The 21,733-nt window shown below is 37.8% G+C and overlaps 2 protein-coding genes across 23 annotated transcripts in view; one reads left to right on the plus strand and one right to left on the minus strand.

Moving 5' to 3' along the window:
- Nucleotides 1-7,732, minus strand: part of MBTD1 (mbt domain containing 1) — a 66,851-nt gene extending 59,119 nt beyond the window's left edge. For 5 of the 15 annotated variants that reach the window (XR_013177612.1, XM_077164798.1, XM_077164797.1 and 2 more), the window contains exon 1: nucleotides 7,599-7,732. Coding sequence is in view for 5 of the 15 variants with exons in the window: in XM_077164798.1 (XP_077020913.1) it covers nucleotides 7,599-7,706 (108 nt within the window). In the remaining 10 variants the exon portion in view is untranslated. Of the gene's footprint in view, nucleotides 1-985; nucleotides 1,085-4,489; nucleotides 4,550-4,865; nucleotides 4,995-5,189; nucleotides 5,449-5,474; nucleotides 5,595-5,621; nucleotides 6,087-7,598 lie in introns of those variants that run through there. The other 10 variants (XM_077164801.1, XM_077164803.1, XM_077164805.1 and 7 more) reach the window with 10 other exon arrangements.
- UTP18 (UTP18 small subunit processome component) overlaps nucleotides 4,742-21,733 on the plus strand; it is an 88,121-nt gene continuing 71,129 nt past the window's right edge. For all 8 annotated transcript variants that reach the window (XR_013177614.1, XR_013177613.1, XR_013177615.1 and 5 more), the window contains exons 1-4: nucleotides 4,742-4,953; nucleotides 5,496-6,280; nucleotides 7,831-7,943; nucleotides 10,414-10,512. Coding sequence is in view for 3 of the 8 variants with exons in the window: in XM_077164812.1 (XP_077020927.1) it covers nucleotides 5,891-6,280; nucleotides 7,831-7,943; nucleotides 10,414-10,512 (602 nt within the window). In the remaining 5 variants the exon portion in view is untranslated. The remainder of the gene's footprint in view (nucleotides 4,954-5,495; nucleotides 6,281-7,830; nucleotides 7,944-10,413; nucleotides 10,513-21,733) is intronic.

The raw sequence follows: 21,733 nt of genomic DNA on the forward strand, positions 1-21,733 counted from the left end.
ATGATTTTAACTTTTCTATATTTTTAATTTACAACAGCAAACAAACAATACTTCTGTAATGAAAAAATGTAAGAAGTAATCAAAATCTCAGTAGAATTTCATTTTCCTAATGTAACTGCCCCCTGGAGGATCTTTCTTCTTTACAAAATCCACAAAGAAATTTACAGGTATAACCATTAACTTATTGGTATAATCAACCAGAAATTCTGGTAAAACTGTAAATTTCTCTAGAAAAAATACTCCAGAAAATATCTGAGAGTCTAATTGCAGGCATGTATAAATATGCAACCAAGTGCAGCGTCAATACAAATATTATCAAAAGTTTACCCATGCTTCGTAATTCAAATCAACAGAGAACAATGATCCACTTAATTTTCACAGTTCTATATTTAGCCATGGAATGTATATTTTCTAAAAACTTAAATTTGAATTTTATATGCACAAGTCCACAAAGTTCAAAATAAGTATAAAGAGGTACACTACAATGACTGGACTCTGTGAGAGCTAGAAAGGTTTTTGGCTTTTGCTGGTTCTTCTTCATTTCATCAACAGGATAGAAAGTGCAATCTGGCATAGTGCTACAACTCACACTGGCCTAAATAGCAACGCCTTCACTCTTTCTAAGCTTACTACTGTGTAGGAAATAAGTGGCATGATTTTTGATTATTGGGTTTTTCTTTCTGACGACTTCAATATGAAAGGAAGAATAAATTCACACCAATGACATAATCAAGAGGAAATAAAGCAATAATGTCCTGAATAATCCATCTATAAAAGCTGAAAAGAACTAAGGACAACAGGTACAACATTGTAAGATTTAAAGCAACAGTGAACATAATGAAGCTATTTTTTGGTAGGTTTAAGAAATAAAAATTTCTACCTTTTTAGGTTCAAGTTCTGGTCTATTACTGACACAATTTTGGATGTAATAGTTAATTTGTATCTTAAGTTTCCCTTGCTTCTAAATAAGGAAAATGCCACTTACCCCACTGGTAGGATGTATGATAAAATAAAATAATTCACATGAATGGGTTTTCAACTCTTCAGAAGAAAGCTAGGAATCCTTAAGTATGAACCTGAAAAGCTAATTAAAAATAAGATGACCATGTCAAAATTAAGTCGTTGAAACACACAGTGGCCTAGAGAGTCTTTAAGACTACTACCAGCCAACAATTTTATACCAGATAACAGAATTCATACTAGGGCTGGGCCTGAGCAATCAAGTAAAATAATTTATTATATTAACATAGTGAAGTAAGTTAAACAGACTGTTCAGTATCATTTTGATTTGATATACCCTAAAACACTGATGTAAAATGATGACATAATCTTGTTGTTTACTCTTATTTGGAGGTATCTGCTCAAAAGACATGCAATCCATGATCAATAATAGTTACAGGTACTAATAATAAAAGAATTAAATTGTCCTAAACAGGCGCACGCGCGCACACACACACACACACACACACACACACACACACACACACACACACACACACGGGGGTTATTCCTCTGGTGTATGAAATAATTTATAACTATCTGAATTCTGAGAGTAAAGCTTTAGCATCAACCAGTATTTCATTGGGCAACATATACAAATCACATACTAAACCCCAGAAATACAAAAAAAAAGTTAGACTTAATATGCCCTTCCTACAACTAGACTGCAAACTGGTCAAATAGCTGGGAGGACAAGAAAATACCAAATTAATTAAAAGTAATGGTTAGTATATGATAAAAGACAAATGAGTCCTGTATATAAGTACTACAAAAATTGGAATAGGAATTGGATAACAGTGAAGAGAGAGAAAGAAAATGGGATTCTGGAAGAAATCTTAATATTTTAATTCTCGTTTATCATAGCTTTCATTTCTTTACACAGTGATAATCACACCTCATTGGAGATGTACAGTAACCTTACGGGAGGCAGGACCAACACTCACCCTATTTTTCAGATGAGGAAACCAAGGTTCCAAGAGATTAGGCAATACACACAAGATCACAGGCCAGGAGGAACCATAACTACATGTGGCTATTTAAATTTAAACTGATTAAAGCCTTAAAATGAAAAGTGAAGTTATTTAGTCACACTAGCTACACTGTTTACTGCTTAACAGCAACATGTGGCTAATGGCTACCGCACCAGACAGCCCAGATATAGGATATTTCCAGCGCTGATAAAATTTCACTGGATCAAATCTTCTACTGTGAGGATGAGAAACTAAGGCACAGGGAATTGTCCAACAAGTATCACGGAGCTAGTTAGTGGCAGAATTACAACTAACTCTAACTCGATACAGTGCCCTTCTTACTACATTGCTGGTCTTATCTCAAATTCAGGGTTTATTCAAATGCGAATTATTTTCTTTCTCCCCTTTCTTATGGGATATTTTAAATTTGTGGCAAAAAATCCTTAAAGTTTATTCAAGAATCATAATTAAATCTAACAACTGATTTGTAACCTTTGTATAAAATCAAAGGTTGTCTTTGACAGCTAACCTTGTATTGCTATTTTAAGTCCTTCTTGTATTCTTCTAATGTCTATTCTCCCTCTTTGATCTGAAACCCTAAGATTAATGACACATACTGACTGGACTGCCTTGAAATTATAAATGTGTAAATATTAACTCTTATAGTACTAGGACACACTGTAAAGATGAAAAAATGAGAAACAAAGAGCAACTCAAACAACCGTGACTTGCCTAACCTTAGAATATGATCAGAAGGCAAAGTATTCTTAGTAATTTAGTATTGTTTTCACTTCGAAACTATAGTTTAATCTTCTTTCAACGCTATAATGTTATGTTTTAAAACAATCTAAAGTAAATTTTTTTGTCTTACGTTCCAATGTAACTAAGGAACTAGAAACATCTGAACATCTAGAATGGCTTAGATGTTAATCAGGTCAATATATGAGCCATTAAAAAAAAAGGGGCAGTATCTTCTTTAAAAATGAAACCAGTTGTTCCTGTTTAGCATGTTTAGAATGCAAATGTCTCCAAAGTCAGTCAATTTAAGTCATGACAGTTCATGTTTAAAGTGGACAGAAGAACAATTTGAAACTCCATACTAATTAAAAGAACTATACAGTTCTTTTACTTCTATTACTATTCAAATCCATTTTAAATTCTAGTGACTAGATTTTATTAGAAGAATAATTGTATTTCTAAGTTTGCATAAAATAAAAAATTCGACGGTTAAAAAAAAATGACCCAAACATAAGACACTATGAACAGACACTTAAGCCAGCTTTCCAAAATTTGTAAGATACCCAGAAGCCTAGAGTATGGGGTTCTGTATAAACATAAGTTACTTGATATTCAGAGAAAGGAGGTGGTGAAAAAAAAAAAAGACAGCTATTGTCTTTCTAAACATTCTGATACTGAGGTAAACAACAAGGAAAAATACAGTCTATGCACAGAATAGCAATCTAACAGTTTTAGCAATCTAACAGTCTCTAAGTCATAAAAGAGAAAGGTCAGAAATATGCTCTAACTTTTATACTGGACTGGGAGCTTAAACTGAAATTTATCTTCTGGCTTTCAGATCCAACATGTCTAAATTATTTTTATTATGTCTTGACTCCCACTTCACCACATTAAGAGGAAAGCATATACCCCAAAGATTGTCATGCCAACAAAATTACTTCTGGAAGTAGCATAACTCGCCAAATGAAAAAGAGTATTAGAAAACTGCAGAGTAGTTTAAATCAAACCATTGGGAAGCTGAACTTATCTCACCTACCAGATAACAAATACTGTTTCATTCTACTGCAAAGAGCATTTAAAAATACTGCAAACTTTGAGCATATAAAGGGTTGCATAAATTCCAAATCTCATAAAGTCAGTACAAAATCAAACGAAAATATTGTTGAGAAAGGGTCCTTGGAAGAAAGACGAATCAGCTTGCAGGGAACACACAGATGGGGAGGGACTGTTCTGATAATTCCTCTAGCAGGAAATGCTTTGAACAGATTCAGTACAGTCTCCAGAGACAATTTTTAGGCATCCTTAGGGAAAGCGATTTAGGCAACAAGCAAACGTGCTTTGTGACAAAATACAGAGATAATGCTATAATTCCTAACTTCAAATAGATGCACTAGCCAGAGAAAACAGCCAAGAAATTCCCAGACTGTATTTCCCTAGCCTCCTGTAGAAAAATAACAATCATTCTCAGACATGTAAGCCAGCACACTGGAAAGTGACCTAGCAAAGTTTTCAGCTGGCCTTCACGTATCTCTCAAATCCTCCTTCCCCCATTTCCCTGCTGTTCTTCCTGGCACACAAAATATAGGCCAATGAGCGGTGGGTGGGTGAAGAGGATGTGAGAGAAAATTTGAGAAGTAAAAAAAAAAGGACTTAACAAGGACATGAATGAGACTGAAGGATCTAATAAAGGTAGGCAAAGAATGAGAACTAATGGAAAACAGAACTAGCTTTCTTGGGCAGCAGGGAGTGTTGCGCGGTTAAGCAGACGCCAAACTACCTACCACTTGACAGGATGCAGAGGGGACGGCTGCTTTGGGTGACCTCTATTGTTTCTTCCGACTCTGAAATGTTAGGATTCTTTTTCACAAAAGAGAACTGTCATAAGCTGCCCACCAACTGAGCTCCCTTTCAGACAAGCGGCCTAGGCGGCCGCTTCCCAAACACCACTTCCTTCCCTTCCTCCCACACGTGCCCACCCCGCCCCCTTTCAGTATTTCCACCTCCACGTGCGAAATGCCTTGCGGCACTGGCCCCAAAGCGGGTAGGCGCCTTTCCCCGCCAAGCACCAACACTATGTCCCCTCGGAAGCCAAGTGGACTTCCAGTCTCCCACTCTGAGAAGCTAAAAAAGAGAAGAGTCCCAGATCCAGCTACCCACCCCACTCCTCTTCCAGAGCGGGGGCAGGGGGCTCAAGACGCAGAGAAAAACTTTCTTCTCAATGTTTTTTCCAGAGCGTGGAAGAGGGGTAAGGAGAACCCCAGGGAGGCCGGGGCTAGGGGAATGGGGGGAGGGGAGACCCTGAATCGTTTAACGGCCGGTAGGGGGAGGGGGACTCCAGAGGTAGAGGGGGCGTGGGATAAAGAGACAGGCCTGGGAGTGGGGCCAGGGAGCTGTAGGAGTCCCTGAGGTCGGGGAGCTGTAGGCGTCCCCCCACCTTGCACACACTTTGCACACAAAGCGGCTGCCGCGCTCAGTTCTCACCAGATCCTTTGTGTTTTCCATCAGGGCCTCATGGGTAGGGGATGTCCGTGCTCCCCGGACCCGCGGCGCCCCCTCCCCGAGCCGGGGGTAGGCGCCTCTCCGCGGGACGGTGGCGACTACAAGGGGCCCACGGCTGGGCCCAGACTGGCGGCGGCTGTGGCAGCCCCCGGATTTCCCCCCTTTAACTAGGGTGGCCCCAGGATATCAACAACATTAGCATAGCCCTCCCTCCCCAGCGCGCTTGCGCCGTGACCTGCGCCCCGATTGGCCCACTTCCCTACATACCCTCCTCTCTCTCTCTTCCAGCGTGGGACCCTCTACAGGCTCCGTACTCTATGGGTCGTACCAAGACGCAGGGGTGGAGAAGGTAATCAGGACGTGGATTAAGTCGACGGGTTAAAAAGCAGAAGAGTAGAAATTTCATTCCATCACCTTGGTTTATACTTTGGCTTTTTGTACTCCTTTGACTATGTTGCAACTGCGAAGCTGACATGGAAAAATTTTCCATCCCTGTCACGCCGCTTCCCCCTTCACCCAGAAGATTGGCTCTCCCGGAGGAACTCCCACGTGGGGAGGGGCTCCCTAGAAGAGTGGGCGTTAAGTAGGGACCGAGTGTTGGGTCACGTGCTAAGAGGCTGCACAGGCTCCTTCCGGCCCCTCCCGCCTCTCTAGTGGCGGTGGAAAGTGAGGCATCTGGGCACATGCGCTGTAAGGTTCCACGTGAGCCCCTACGTTTCTTCTCAAACCTAAAGATGCCGCCGCAGCGAGGGAACCGAATGAAACCCAAGCGCAGAACCGGAGGGATGCCAGCTTCAAGGACTCGAATGAAGCCGGACCGAAGAAGCGGAGCGAGGCCGGCCGGCCCAGCTCGAAAACCTGCCCTTTCATCCCAGCGGAAATCCGCTGCCCGGCTAAGCGCGGCGACCGCTGCGATCGCAGTCACGGCGGAGGAGGAGAGGCGGCTCCGGCAGCAGAACCGTCTGGCGCTGGAGGAGGACAAACCCGCGGTGGAGCGGTGCTTGGAGGAGTTGGTTTTCGGCGATGTCGAGGACGACGAGCACGCGCTACTGCGGCGCCTGCGGGGCCCGCGGGTAAGGGAGGCCTCGGCGCGCGGGCTGGGTGCGCTCGGGCGGGGCGCGCGAATTGCTAGACTCCGGGGGCGGAGTCTGGGTGACCTGAGGCGGCGAGGAGCGCTCAGGTGGGAGGGAGCCTGAGAACGTGGGCGCCGAGGGGGTGCCGCTGTGCGTCCCCCGCCTCTTGGAGCCCGACGAAGTCTTCGGAGGGCGGAGACCGCACCTCTCTCCGCCTCCAGGGGAGCCACTGAGCCTGGTATGCAGCAGGTGCTCAACTTGTAGTTAGTTCTGAGCATCTTATCGCGGCTCAGCTTAGCTGTCCTTTCCAGCGTGGATGCTTGATCACTTTCCTCAGTCGTCTACCGTGTTTGTTGATGTAGGTTGCGGAGTTCCATTTTATTTGTGGAATCAGAATTCCTGGGCGCGGGCCTGGGAAAATGTATTTTAACAGTCTCTTGTATACCAGCTTTTCTAACCATTGTGTAATCGTTGATTCAACACATTTGCCAGCTTGTTGAGTGCCAGATACTCTTCTGGCAATGGCAAACCCTTCGTAATTGCCTATACGTTTTTACACTTTTTAAACATTCCTTTTATTATATGGCTTTCCTCCCAAGTTTGGGAGTTCCAGGCATTGTTCACATAATGAATGACATTGATAAAATTTTCTTGGAGCTTATAAACCAAAGGCAGAGACGGACAATAAAATAAGAAGAGCTCAAATATGTTAGTAACAAGGGCTGGAGAGATTGTTAAAAAAAAAAAAAAAAGCTTTCTGGGAAGGGTGATTAGTGGTATGGAGGAGGCCAGTGAGAGTTTAGAAAGGGTCGCCCCGAAAAGCTTCACCGAGAATTACGCAATTTATTTGCTAAATTAATGCGGACCTAACAAGGGTCAAGTTCGATCTGATTTCCAAAGCCTTTGGGTGCTATGGGAGAAATTGCTGATGTCTAATCTTAAAACAGACTGTATGACACTTCGATAGTCAGTGAAGAAAAGGAATAAATATACCTGAAGTGGACTTGTCGAGACTTCTTGTAGGAGATGGGATTTGTTGGGCTTTGCGTATATCTGTAAATAGAGTAACTAGAAATCCCTTGGGCATTTCTACCATGCAGTTTCAGGAAGGCTGAGCTTATTCCAAGAGATATTCTGTGATCTTCGTTTAGATTTCATAGTGGTTTCTTGAGTAAAGCTCAAAAAGAGTTAAGAGAAGTGAAGGAATAGTTCTAAGAGTATGAGATAAGAAATATGACAATTATGTTATTTTTGACTCTAGATTTGTCATTTTCTGTAGTTCTGGAATTTTTCCTGTGCCTTTCCTCGTCTGTCTTACCTTTTGTTGTTGTCTTACTTGGTCTTTTTCTTTTAGCATGTTAATTTTCTCTAAGTTCCATCTTTCCTTGTCTGTCCAGGCTGCAGTGCCATTTACTGGTCTTTTCATTTTCTGCTCTGTAGCATGCTGGTGGCATTCCATCCCATTATTTCATCAGAGGACTGCATTCTTCAAACCACCTGACTACAAGATGTGTGAAAAACTCATTGTGAGGACATTTTGTATTTTCTAGATTCATGTGCATGAAGACTCTGATGATTCAGAAGTGGAGAATGACTCAAAGGATACTTTTCCACCTCAAAAGAAGCCAGTTTGGGTGGATGAGGAAGATGAAGATGAGGAAATGTGAGTTGCTTAACTTTTTCTCCAGAATTCTTCTTGACACTTGAAAAGTTCTTTTGCAGGTTTTAAACATTCTTATGAAAATGTGATTGAAAATTTGAAAAGTGTAGGAAATTATGGAAAAGAAAAGCTGAGAACCACTGTTAACATTTTGGCATACTTCTCTCCCTCTCTTTTTTTCCTTCGTTGTAGAGAATAACAATGAGAGCAGTGTGTTTGAAGAACTCAGACCTAAGTTTCTTCCTAATTTGGCCTTTTTTTTTTCTTTTGGAATTTCAAAGAGAGAGTTTATTGCTAAGCGGGAAGCAGATCACATGGCCTGTAGGCTCAAAATCTGTCTCCCTGAATTTAAGGAGTTTGGGTTTTTTATGGATTCAAACAAGGGAGATGGTGTTGTTACCATTAAAATAACATGTGTAAACAGAGCTGAGGCTAGGGTAGAATGACCACTGTAATAGGAAGTATACACTGGGCTAAGAGTTTCAGTAATTTCAGGTATTGACATTAGGTTAGTCTACAATATAGAAAGAAAAAACATCTATAGAATGATTCAGTAATCATAATCATTTGTTAATTTTTAATTTCTGAGTTACAACTTCAGCAAAATTGGACTTGCTTTGAAACAAGTGGGGCTTTAATTGATATACTGTGAAGTGACCTACTATTGTTTTTCTAGAACAAGAGAGTAGCAGTAATTACTGCCTATGGAAACTCTGCCTTGTGAAATAGAATCATGCACTTACCTGACTTGCTTGTTCAAACTGCTGCCTTCTCATGCCCTAAGAGATGTTCGAAATCACATTGCAAGTTGTACTTTCACTATTAACTCCACTGGCTGAAATTCCTCAGTAGAACTTTGCTGGGCTCCTCAACTCTATTTCTGCTAGGACCTCTTTGCCTTGCCAAGCCAAACTGAGGAATCCCAGAAAGTTTTTTTAAAGTTATATTTTCATCTCCAGATCATACACAGTTTCTTTAGTTATGTGGAATTGGAGGATATCACTTTTGCATGTTCTATGCTGATGAGGAAGTTTGTGTTCTGTTTATTCTTCTGAACTTTCTTGGGTTCCTTTAGCTGCTATAAAATTATCCCTTTCTCCCAAAGAGTAGAAGTGTTTCTTTTTTCTGTGATTTGGACTACCATACTCAAATTATTAGACTTCTTGTTTCATGACCCTTACTTTAAACTTTAAACTCCTTCAGAATTTGACCATTTCTTAACTGTCCTTCAGCAAGTTTGGAACCTACCTTTTCTCATTTGTAAAATGATGATGATAATAACTATCAGAAGGGTGTAGGGATTAAATGAAATGGTGCAAATAGAACTCTTGGCACAGTGCCTGGAACTGTGTAGGCTAAAAGGTTAGCTAGCACATGTGATATGTGCTTTTGTTGATGAAAATGTACCGTATATTTAGTTTAGCATGTTGTCTTTTTCTAATTATCACTCTATTTCAAGTATTTGCTCCCTATTTTTCTTTTCTTTTTTTTAAAAAAAACCTTATAAACATTTTTAAGGGCTGTATTATAACCAATAGTACGAATTAATCCTAATTTACATAGCTATTATTGGACCGATTGTTTTTATTTTTCCCTTTAATAAATTAATGCATCTTTGTGCATGAATTTCTGTCTACTTTCCTGATTATTTCCTTAAAAAAGATTCTCTGAGGTGGAATCCCTTGATCAGAAAGCATGAGCACTTTTAGAGCTTTGGATAAATATGGCCAGACTACATATGATAAGGTTCTATCAGTTATTTTCCCATCAAAAGGTATCCATTTCATCACTCCTGTTGCATAGATAATGTTATCGTTTTTCAGATTTTGTCAGTTTGATGGGTGGGAAATAATCTCTAGTTTGTGTTGAAAAACCATCTTTGCTATTAGTCGTTGGTATTTTCTTTTATAAGAGTTCTTTAGTATCTCTTATTTATTTATTGGAGACTTTCTTAATTATTTTAATGTAAAAGAACCCTACATATTGTGAATTTTAAAACTTTTGTGTCGAATTTATTGCAAATTTTTTTCCTAATTTCCTGTTGGCCTTTTAATTTTGTTTTGTAATGTCTTTTGAAACTCCATATTTAAATTTTTATATTGATCTGTGAATCTTTTTTTAATACTATTTTTACTAATTTACTGTTAAAACAGATTTTAACAGTTTAAGATTTGTTTTTTGTACATATAACTTGATTACCTGGAATTTAATTTGGTTGATGGTATAAACTGTGCCAGGATAATTGATTTTGAATTTGAGATATTAGCTCTCTCATGAATAAACTCTCTCATGATCTGAAATACTGGAGATTCTTTTTTGTTTGAAGAAGAATGGAGAATATGCATATGATATGTTCTGCATCTTATACATCTTGATATATATTGTGAAATTAGTTTTATCTAAGTGGTAAAGGCAACAACTATTTGTGTTGAATCTTTAAACATTTAAAGCATGCTGTTCTTGTTTTTTATAGGGTTGACATGATGAACAATCGTTTTCGGAAAGATATGATGAAAAATGCCAGTGAAAGTAGACTTTCAAAAGAACAGTTACAAAAGAGACTTAAAGAAGAGTAAGTGTCTTTTTTCATGTGATTCACCAAGATATAATTTTATAACCAGTAGTTTATTTGGAGTTGCAAATCTTTGTTTTCTGTAGGTTTTTGAGTAGTCAGTTTCTGTTTTGAAACAGTTAAAAGTATTGTTATTGGAAGAAATGATTAAATTTAAAATTGGGAGAGCGAGGATACAACAAGCGTGAAGGAAATTTGGAAGAAGTTTTTTGTGATCTCACCACTCAAATATAACCAGTGATGATACTGTGTACTTGTTTAATTATTTGTATGTAGTAAACCATCTCTTTCCCACAACTTTATAATATGAAAAATTTCAAAATTGAACACCTTTAATACTTTCTACCTGGATTGGATGATATTTTAGCATTTTTGCACACATTTGCTTTATGTATGTGAGGGGTGTGTGTATGAATGTGTGTGTATATGATTTCCTGATTTATTTGAAGTGAAAATAAGGTGCAGAAAACAGAATACTTCATTCTTAAGTTCTTCAGTATGCATTGCCAAAGGTCAAGGGCATTTCCCTTCTTATCCAAGATATCATTATCAAATCTTACACATATCTCCAGTTGTCATAAGGTTCCTGTGTTATATTTTATGTTTCTAAAATCTCTTTTAACCTAAGCCAGCCTTAATTTTTGCCTCTGACATTGATTTTTTAAAATATTCAGGCCAGTTTTCTTGTAGAATGTTCCACATTCTGAAATTTCTGTTTTGGTTTTTTTTTTTAATTGTGGAAACATATCTGCAACATAAATATTCCCTTCTCACCCACTCCTATATCACTAATTAATGGAATTAATCACATTAAAAAATACTGTTATTCTCACCACCTTCCATTACTAAAATTTTCCCATCTCCCCAAACAGATACCCTATATTCATTATGCAATAATTCCCCATTCCCCCTGGCTCATGTCCTTGATAGCCTGTACTCTAATTTCTGTCTCTATTAGTTCACATATTCTCCAGAATTTTCTTTATATTTACTGTAGGATTTAAATTTAATATCCTAAATCTATAATAATCTTGTTTGCCTTGATACAACTTGACTTCATTAGTATACACAAATATGCCCCTCTAGCTTTTGACCTTTATGTAATTCTTGTCACAAATTGCATTCTAAGTCCAAAACCTCTGATTCATTGTTGCATTTTATGTATTTACCTTTTAGATCCTATAAGAAGTAAGAAGCAGAATTACAAACTAAAAATACAATAATACTGGCGTTTATATTTGCCCATGTCATTACTCTTACTGGAGGTCTTTATTTCTTCATGTGTTTTTGTGTTTGTGTGTGTGTGTGTGTGTGTGTGTGTGGCAGGCGAGAACTCTGCCTGCTGAGCCACTGTGGCCCGCCCCTTCATGTGGTTTTAATCTGTTGTCTGCCATCCTTTCCTTTAAACCAACAGACCTCTCTAGCATCTTTTTTTAGGGTTGATCTAGTAGTGCCACATTCCCTCAGCTTTTGTTTATCTGGTAATGTCTTAATCTTGCCCTCATTTTTGAAAGATAGTTTTATTAGATATAAAATTCTTGGTTGGCAATTTTTTGCTCTCAGTTCTTTAAATATGTCATCCCATTGCCGCCTTGCTGCCATGGTTTCTGATGAAAAATCTGCATTTAATCTTATTGAGGCTCCCTTGGATGTGACTTGTTTCTCTTTCACAGCTTTCAGAATTCTCTCTTTATTTTTGTCTTTTGAAGTTTGATAATAACATGGCATGGTGTGAGTCTATTTATGTTTATCCTGTTTGGAGTTCATTGAGCATCTTTGGTCTGTGTATTCATATCTACCATAGTTTTCAGTCATTATTTCTTTGAATATTTTCTCTTCCCCTTTCTGTCTTTCCTCTGGAACATCCATAGTACATGTGTTGGTATGCTTGATGGTGTTCTATGGGTTCCTTAGTCTCTGTTCACTTTTCTTTGTTCTTTCTTTGATTGATTATTCTCATTGTGGGTAGTGTTTTCCTGCCTCTTTACTTGCCTTGTAATCTTTGATTGGGTGCCAGACGTTGTGTATGTTACTTTTTTGGTGATGGATATATTTGCATTCCTGAAAATCTTTAACTTTGCTTGGAGATAGAATTAAGTTACTTGGAAGCAGTTTGGTCCTTTTGGGGCTTCCTTTTGTGTTTTTTTAACATGTGTCTGGAGCACTGCTCAGTCTAGGGCTAATTGTTTCCCATGGCTGAGGCATGACCTTATGCAATACTGTATCAGTGTCCCTTAATTATGTGTTTTTCTCCTCTAGCTGATGGGATTAGGCACATTTCCAAGTTCTGCAAGAGCACAGAGGCCTGTTCCCACTAATCCTTTGGCTTTGTGTAGTTCCTCACATCCATGTGGTAGTAAGTACTCTACTGAATACTTGAGTTGGAGCTTCTGCAGATTACCCGGAGTTCTGTGCAGTTTTTATCTCTTTTGTGTCCTATCCTGCAAATGCTCACCACTGTGATTCCCCCAGATTCTCTGCTCTGACCTCTTAATATAAGGGGATTTCCAGGCTCTACTTCAATTCCCCCTCTGTGCCATATTCTGAAAATACTCTCAAGAAAATAAACAGCTCTTTTGTCTCTTGGGGATAACTGTCTTTATAGTTATATATAACTGTATATATATAGTTTGTCATGACTGTCCAGTGTCTTAAACTGTTGTTTCATGTCCTTTGCTTTTTTTTTTTATCGTATAATATAGCATATATACAAAGTGAATTAAAAAAAAAAAACTAGTTTTCAAAGCATTCTTCAACAAGTAGTTACAGGACAGATCCCAGAGTTTGTCGTGGGCTCCCATACCATCATCTCAGATTTTTCCTTCTAGCTGCTCCAGAACATTGGAGGCTAGAAAAGAATACATTTTTTTTTATCATCACTATTGACTTTTTTTTTTCTGTTTTGTGAAAAATAACATATGCAAAAAAGCAACATATTTCAAAGCACCACACAACAATTAGTTATAGAACAGATTTCAGAGTTTGGTGTGGGTTACAATTTCACAATTTTAGATTTTTACTTTTAGCTGCTCTAAAATACTGGAGACTAGAAGAAATATCAGTTTAATTTAATGATTCAGCAGTCATATTCCTTTGTTAAACCCTACTTTCTCTCTAATAACTCCACTGTCACCTTTGATCTTTTAATCCCACTCTTTAGGGGTGTTTGGGCTATGGGCATTTTAACTTTTTCATGTTGGAAGGGGCTGTCAGTAATATGGGGTAGGGAGATGGAACTAGCCGATGTTCTTGATTGGCTAGACCCTCTAGGTTTCTAGACTAGACTTATCTGGTCCAGGGACCCATCTGGAGGTTGTAGGTTTTGAACAGCTACCCTAGTGCATGGAACCTTTGTAGAATCTTATATAATTAATACCCTATGTGTTCTTTAGGATCACTGGAATGATTTTGATTGGAGTTTGGCAACTTATGATACGTAGCAGTTGTATTTTAAAATTTTTTTTCAATTTTGAGTAGGAAGGCTCATACTCTGCCTTGGCTAGAAGTGGTAGTCTTGCCTTCATTTATAAGGAATTTTTGCCGGATACACAGTTCTAAATTGACAGTTATTTTAACTTTTCAAAAGTGATGTTCCCATTCTCTTTTGGCATACAGTTTCCAATGAGAAGTCAATAGTAATTCTTAACTTTGTTCCACTTAGTGTAAAATGTGCAGTTTTTTTCTTGGCTATTGTTTTTTTCCTGAATGTTTCGTCATCTTGATTTTCCTTGTGTGGTTTTCTTTATGTTTATACTGCTAAAGTCTTGTCAGACTTTTTAGATAAAAAGTCTTATTTTAAATAAAATTTGGAAATTTTTCATCTGTTTATTTTTTAAGAACATTTTTTGTCTTCCATGTTTTCTTCTGGAAGTTCACTAATGTGTGTTAACTGCCCTCTGTTTTCTCATAGGACACTGAAGCTCTGTTCAATTTTTTCAGCCTTTTTTCTATTTGTGCTTTAGACAGTTTCTAAATCTTGCTTTCAGAGTTGCTGAACTTTGTGTAGTATTTAATTTGTTATACTTTTTTAGTGGAGTTATTATTTTAGATAGTATTCTTCAGCTCTAGAAGACTTTTTGTTTTGTTTCCATTTTTAAGTTATAGCCATATGTTCTTTAAATCTCCAAATAGATTTCTAATAACTGCTTTAAAGTCCTTGTGTGCTGGTGTTCCATCATGCCTGTCAGTTCTTTGTTTCTGTTGGCAAATTTTTTTTCTGGTCAGGGTTTACATTTTTCTGCTTCTTTACAGGTCTGCTGGTTTTGATTGAATGCTGGGCAGTGTGAATGCTATGTTGTTGAGAGTCTGGATTTTGTTGTTTTCCTTTAGAGTGTTGAGCTTTGCCTTGGCAGGCAGTTAATTGGATTTTGTATTAGTTTGATCTTTTGAAAACTTGTATTTAAACTCTGCTAGCTTAGTTTTAGGGTAATATTTACCCTAGGCTTGTTTAATTTTACTACTAAGGTATAACCTTTCTGGAATTTCTACTTAATTCCCCCATTTTCAATAATGATTTTCTTTCTAACTGGTTGTAACTTGAATGTTTGAGCTTCAGTGCTGGGCACCTTACAGATTTCTAGTCGTTCTTTGCCTTGACCTTGTGGAGGAGTCTCCTCCTCTGCATGTGTGCCTTAGTATTTGGTGAAACAGCAAATCCAGATTTCTGAATCTCTTTTTTCTGAGGAATTCCCTCCTCTGTAGAACACTGTCCCTCAAATTCCAGTTGTCTTTAGCCTCTTTTGAGTATGGTATTTTTCTATTTTGCTCTATGTTTAGGGTCTTATAAATGTCTCTAGGGGAAATTCTTACCTGTTTTCCTTCTCACAGGGATCAGTGTCTTAAGCCACCTCTTGACTGATTTCTGAGAAGACTTGTTTCATCTTTTTTTTTAAAAGGTTTTTAAATTGGGAAATACATATGGATAGAAAAGAAAGAAAAAGCAATAATATTCAAAGTACACTTCACCTAGAACTTACACATTTCAGATTTCAGAGTTTGTCAAGGGCTACCAATCCACAATTTCAAATTTTTCCTTCTAGCTACTCCAAAACACTGGAGGCTAGAAGAAATATCAGTATAGTGATTCACCAGTTATGCTCCTTTGTTCAATCCTGTTTTCTCTTTATAACTTATCCTCCTTTTGTTTTTTTTTTAACTTTTTTTCTTGTAAAATATATATGCGAAGCAAAGAAAGAAAAAAAGCAATAGTTTTTAAAGCACCCTTCAACAAGTAGTTACAGTACAGATCCCAGAGTTTGTCATGGGCTACCATACCATCATCTCAGATTTTTCCTTCTAGCTGTTCCAGAGCATTGGAGGCTAGAAGGAGTAAGTATTTTCTTGTCATCACAATTGACTTATTTTTTCTTTTGTGAAAAATAGCATATTTACAAAAAAACAATAAATTTCAAAGCACATCGCACCAATTAATTGTAGAACAGATTTCAGAGTTTGGTATGGGTTACAATTTCACAATTTTAGGTTTTTATTTCTAGTTGCTCTAAGATACTGGAGCCCAAGAGAAATACCACTTTAATGATTCAGTAATCATACTTGTTTGTTAAACCCTACCTTCTCTGTATAATTCCACCATCACCTTTGGTCTTTCTCCCTACTCTTTAGGGGTATTTGGGTTATGCCCATTCTAACTTTTTCATGCTGGAAGGGGCTGTCAATAATATGGAGTAGGTTGATGGACCAATCTGATGTTCCTTCTGAAGGGGCTGGCCCTTTTAGGTTTTAGGACTTATCTGGTCACAGACCCATCTGGAGGTTGTAGGATTCTGGAAAGTCACACTTGTGTGTAGAACCTTTGTAGAATCTTCTATATTGCCCTAGGTGTTCTTTAGGATTGGCTGAAATGGTTTTTGTTAAGGTATGGCAAGTTATGAAAGGAATCAGTGTCTAACTGAAGTTTGCTTAAAAGTGACCTCCAGAGTAGCCTCTTCGACTCTATTTGAATTCTCTCAGCCACTATACCTTATTTATTACACTTCTTTTCCCCCTTTTGGTTAGGATGGCATTGTTAAACCCATGGTGCCAGGCCAGACTCGTCCCTGGGAGTCATCTCCCATGCCACCAGGAAGACTTTCACCCCTGGATGTCATGTCTCATTTAGTGGGGAGAGCAATGATTTCGCTTGCAGTGTTGGGCTTAGGAAGAGTGAGGCTACATCTGATCAACAAAAGAGGTCCTCCAGAAGTAACTCTTAGGCACACCTAAGAGAAGGGTGAGCTTCTCTGCTATATACATAAACTTCAGAAGAGCAAGACTGAAGATCAAGGGGTTGGCCTATTGATTTGGGTGTCCCTAATTTTTAGCACATTATCAGGGGTTTCCCCAGTGGTAAAGTTTAGTAGTTAAATATTTTTTCTCTCATTCCTCAAGGGGCTTTGTCAACACTTTTTGATTATCTGCCTAATTTATTCTAGGATGTATCCATGCATTACACTAAGCTATACAGGATTAAAGGCCCTCATTCTTATTCTGGGCTCCCTGTTTTTTAATTGTTTAAATGAGCTAACCAGACTGGGTGAGTTAGATTATGTGCTACAGAAAATTTAGGTTCTGACAAAATATAAACCTTTCTTCCCTTGGTCTCAAAGAGGAAGTGAGTTTCTAAAATATAGTCAGTATCTTCCTTAGCCCTGTGTTCTGAATTACCTTAATCCTGACCTGATCAGCTTCATTATCTCTAAGTACCAGGTTATACATATATAAAACAGCCTCTCAAAATCCATAAATAATAATTACCACTCTGGACTAAATCTGACTGCTGTTAAGTACTACAATCTAGACCCCTGTTTTCTTATGAGCGTTTTCTAAAGAAGACCATACAATAATTGTTCTTTCATTTCTCGCTTATTTTGCCTCACTGAATGTCCCACAGGTTCATTCACACACAACTTTGCCGCACAACTTTGTTCCTTTTTGTAGCAGCACAATATTCGATCAGATGTATACACCATTGTTCGCCAGTCTACTTCTTGGTCAGTGCATCCTTCAGCCACCTGCATGCTTTAGGCATCATGTATAATGTCCAAAGTCCACAGTCCGTCGATAACTCTAAATTTTAGATAATTTCATGTTTCCCAAGAGGAAGATAACCAATAAACACACCCTCACCAAATAGGAAATCTAAACCTACCCTTAACTCTTGTCCCTCTCCCTATTATTTACCCTTGGTATTGCTGTGATACTGCTGATGTTTTCCAGTCCGTCGATAACTCTAAATTTTAGATAATTTCATGTTTCCCAAGAGGAAGATAACCAATAAACACACCCTCACCAAATAGGAAATCTAAACCTACCCTTAACTCTTGTCCCTCTCCCTATTATTTACCCTTGGTATTGCTGTGATACTGCTGATGTTTTCCTGTTAAACATAGCCCGTAGCATGCAATAGCAGTTTTCCCCCATACCCTGAACTTAAAACACTCTTTGTACAAGAATCATACCTTTCAAATAGTTCATGTAAGAACTTAGAATATTTGTAGTATTAATCAGTGAAACTCATAGGTCTGTACAACCTCTTTCAATCATGTTTACCTTCAATATGGTAATATTACTTATAGACTCAGTAGTGAACCTCCCTCACTTCTATCTATTCCCTTACACTTGAGTTCAGCCTCATTGGCTAACAGTTCACCCATCTCTGGCTTTTATGTATCTCTAAGTTCCTTATATTCTATATTATAAACCTCCAATTTTATCTTTACCATGTTCATAAAAATGGAGTCATGCAGTATCTGTCCTTTTGTGTATGGCTTATTTCACTCAACATTATGTCCTCAAGACTCATCCATCTTGTCATGTGCTTTAGGGTGTCATTTCGTCTTACTGCTGCATAATATTTCATCATATGTGTATCCACATTTTGTTAATCCACTTGTCTGTTGAAAGACACCTGGATTGTTTGCATCTTTTGGCGACTTTGAATAATTCTGCCTGAGCATCAGTGTACAAATTTCTGTGAGTGTCACTGCTTTCAGTTCTGCATATATACCATGTAGTGCTATTGCTGGGTCATAGGGCAACTTGATACTTAATTTCCTAAGGAACTACCAGTCTTCCATAGCAGTTGAACTATTATACATTCCCACCAGCAGTGCATAACTGTCCCAATTTCTCCACATCCTCTCTAACATTTGTAGTATCCTGTTTAATAGCAGCCATTCTTACAGGTGTGAGGTGGTATCTCATTGTAGTCTTCATCTGCATTTCACTTATAGCCAGTAAAAATGAGCACCTGTTTATGTGCTTTTGAGCCATCTGTATTTGCTCTTCAGAAAAAATGCCTGTTCGTATCTTTAACCCATTTTATAATTGAGTTGTTTGTTCTTTTGTTGTTGAGTTGTGTGATTTCTTTGTATTTACAGGGAATCAAACCTTTGTCTGATATGTGAATTCCAAATATTTTCTCCCATTGAGTTGGCTACCTCTTCACCTTTTTGATAGTCTTTTCAGGTACAGTAGCATTTGATTTTGAGGAGTTCCCATTTATCTATTTTTTCTTTTGTTGCTTATGCTTTGGGTATGAAGTTTAGGAAGCTACCTCCTAATACTAGGTCTTGAAGATGTTTCCCTACATTTTCTTCTAGAAGCTTTATGGTGCTAGTTCTTTTATTTAGGTGTTTAATCCGCTTAATTTCTGTGTAGGGTGTAAGATGGGGTCCTCTTTCATGCTTTTGGCTATTGATATCCAATTCTTCCATGCTCAATTTTTGAAAAGACTATTTTGTCCCAGTTCAGAGGATTTGGGGGCCTTGTCGAAATCAGTTGACCATAGATTTGGTGGTCTATTTCTGCACTCTAGATTTGATTTCATTGGTCAATGCTTCTGTCTTTGTGCCAGTACCATGCTGTTTTGACTTTAAATAGGTTTTAAAGTCAGGGAGTGTTAATCCTCCCAGTTTGTTCTACTTTTTTAGAATGCTTTTAGCTATTTGGTATCTCTTTCCCTTCCAGATGAATTTGGTAGTTAGCGTTTCCAAATCTTCAAAGTAGGATTGTTGAAATTTTGATTGGTACTGTGTTGAATCTGTAGATGAATTTGGGGAGAATTGACAATTAAACTATATTTAGCCTTCCTATCCATGAGCAGGAAATGCCTTTCCACCTATTTAGATCTCCTTTGATTTCTTTTAGCAATGTTACGTAGTTTTCTGTGTACAAGTCCTTTACTTCCCTAGTTAAGTTCATTCCTAAGTATTTGATTCTTTTAGTTGTGATTTTGAATGGAATTTTTTCCTTAACTGACTCCTCCTTTAGGATGTTGCTTGTGTATAGAAATGTTACTGATTCTTAGACATTCATTTTATATCCTCCCACCTTGCTGAATTTATTAGCTCATGTAACTTTGCTGTAGATTTCTCAGAATCCTCCAAGTATAGTGTCATATAATCTGCAAATAATGAGAGTTTTACTTCTTCCTTTCCAATTTGGATACCTTTTATTTCTTTGTCCTACCTGACTGCTCTAGCTAGAACTTGTAGCACAATGTTGAATAATAGTGGTGACAGTTGGCATCCTTGTCTTGTACCTGATCTTAGGGGGGAGGCTTTCAGTCTCTCTCCATTGAGAATGATGCTGGCTATTGTTTTTTCATATATTCCTTTTATTATATTGAAGTAGTTAACCTTTGAATCCTATCTTTTGGAGTGTTTTCATCAGAAAAGGATGCTGAACTTTGTTGAATGCTTTTTTCAGCATCTGTCAAGATGATCATGTGATTTTTCCTTTTCGATTGTTAATGTGCTGTATTACATTAATTGATTTTTTTGTGTTGAACCATCCTTGCATACCTGCAGTAAACCCCGCTTGGTCATGGTGTATAATTCTTTTAATGTGCTGTTTGATTCGATTCAGTTTCAAATATTTTATTGACAATTTTTGCATCTATGTTCATTAGGGAGATTGGCCTGTAGTTTTCCTTTCTTATAGCATCTTTACCAGGTTTTGGTACTAAAATGATATTAAATTCATAAAATGAGTTAGGTGGAGTTCCTTTTTCCTCAATTTTTTTAGGAAAGTTTGAGCAGGATTGGTGTTGTTTCTGGAATGTTTGATAAAATTCCCCTATGAAGTCATCTGGCCCTGGGCTTTTCTTTGTAGGAAGATATTTGATGACTGATTGAATCTCTTTACTTATGATTGGTTTGTTGACATCTTCTGTTTCTTCCTGAGTCAGTGTAGCTTGTTTATGCATCTCCAGGAACTTGTCCACTTCATCTAAGTGGTCTAATTTGTTGGCGTACGGTTGTTCATAGTATCCTCTTATGATTTCTTTCTTTTCTTCAGGCTCTGTGGTAATGCATCCCTTATCATTTCTGATTTTGTTTATTTGCATCCTCTCTCTTTTTTTCTTTGTCAGTCTTGCTAGTGGCCCATCAATTTTATTTTCTCAAAGAACCAGCTTTTGGTTTATTGATTCTTTCTATTGTTCTTTTGTTCTCCCATTCATTTATGTCTGCTTTAATCTTTGTTATTTCTCTTCTCCTGTTTGCTTTGGGATTAGTTCTCTGTTCTTTCTCAAATTACTCCAGTCGATTTTTGCTCTTTCTTGTATTTTAATACAGGCATTTAGGGCAGTGTGTCCCTCTCAGCACAGACTTTGCTGCATCCCATAAGTTCTGATAAGTTGTGTTCTCATTTTCATTCATCTCCAGATAGCTACTGGTTTCTCTAGCAATTTCTTCTTTGACCCACTAGTTGTTTAAGTGTGTATTATTTAATTTCCATATATTTGTAAATGTTCTTGTTCTTTGGTGGTTATTGAGATCTAGCTTCATCCCATTGTGATGAGAGATAGAGCTTTGAATAATTTCAATATTTTTATATTTATAAAGACCTGCTTTGTGCCCCAGCAATGTGATCTATCCTGGAGAATGTTCCATGGGCACTAGAGAAGAATGTATAACCTTGTGCTTTGGGGTGCAATGACCTGTATATGTCTGTTAGGTCTAATTCATTTATCAAGTTATTTAACTTCTCTGTTTCCTTGTTGATGTTCTGTCTGGTTGTTCTATCTATAGAGGAGAGTGGTGTATTGAAGTCTTCTACTATTATTTTTGAAACATCTATTGCTCCCTTCAGTTTTACCAATGTCTGTCTCATGTACTTTGGAACTCCTTGATTGGGGGCATAAACATTTATGATTGTTATATGTTCTTGGGGAATTGACCCGTTAATTAGCATAGAGTGTTCTTCTTTGTCTCTTATG

This window comes from Tamandua tetradactyla, chromosome 6 (assembly GCF_023851605.1).
Source record: "Tamandua tetradactyla isolate mTamTet1 chromosome 6, mTamTet1.pri, whole genome shotgun sequence".
NCBI classification, from domain to species: Eukaryota; Metazoa; Chordata; class Mammalia; order Pilosa; family Myrmecophagidae; genus Tamandua; species Tamandua tetradactyla.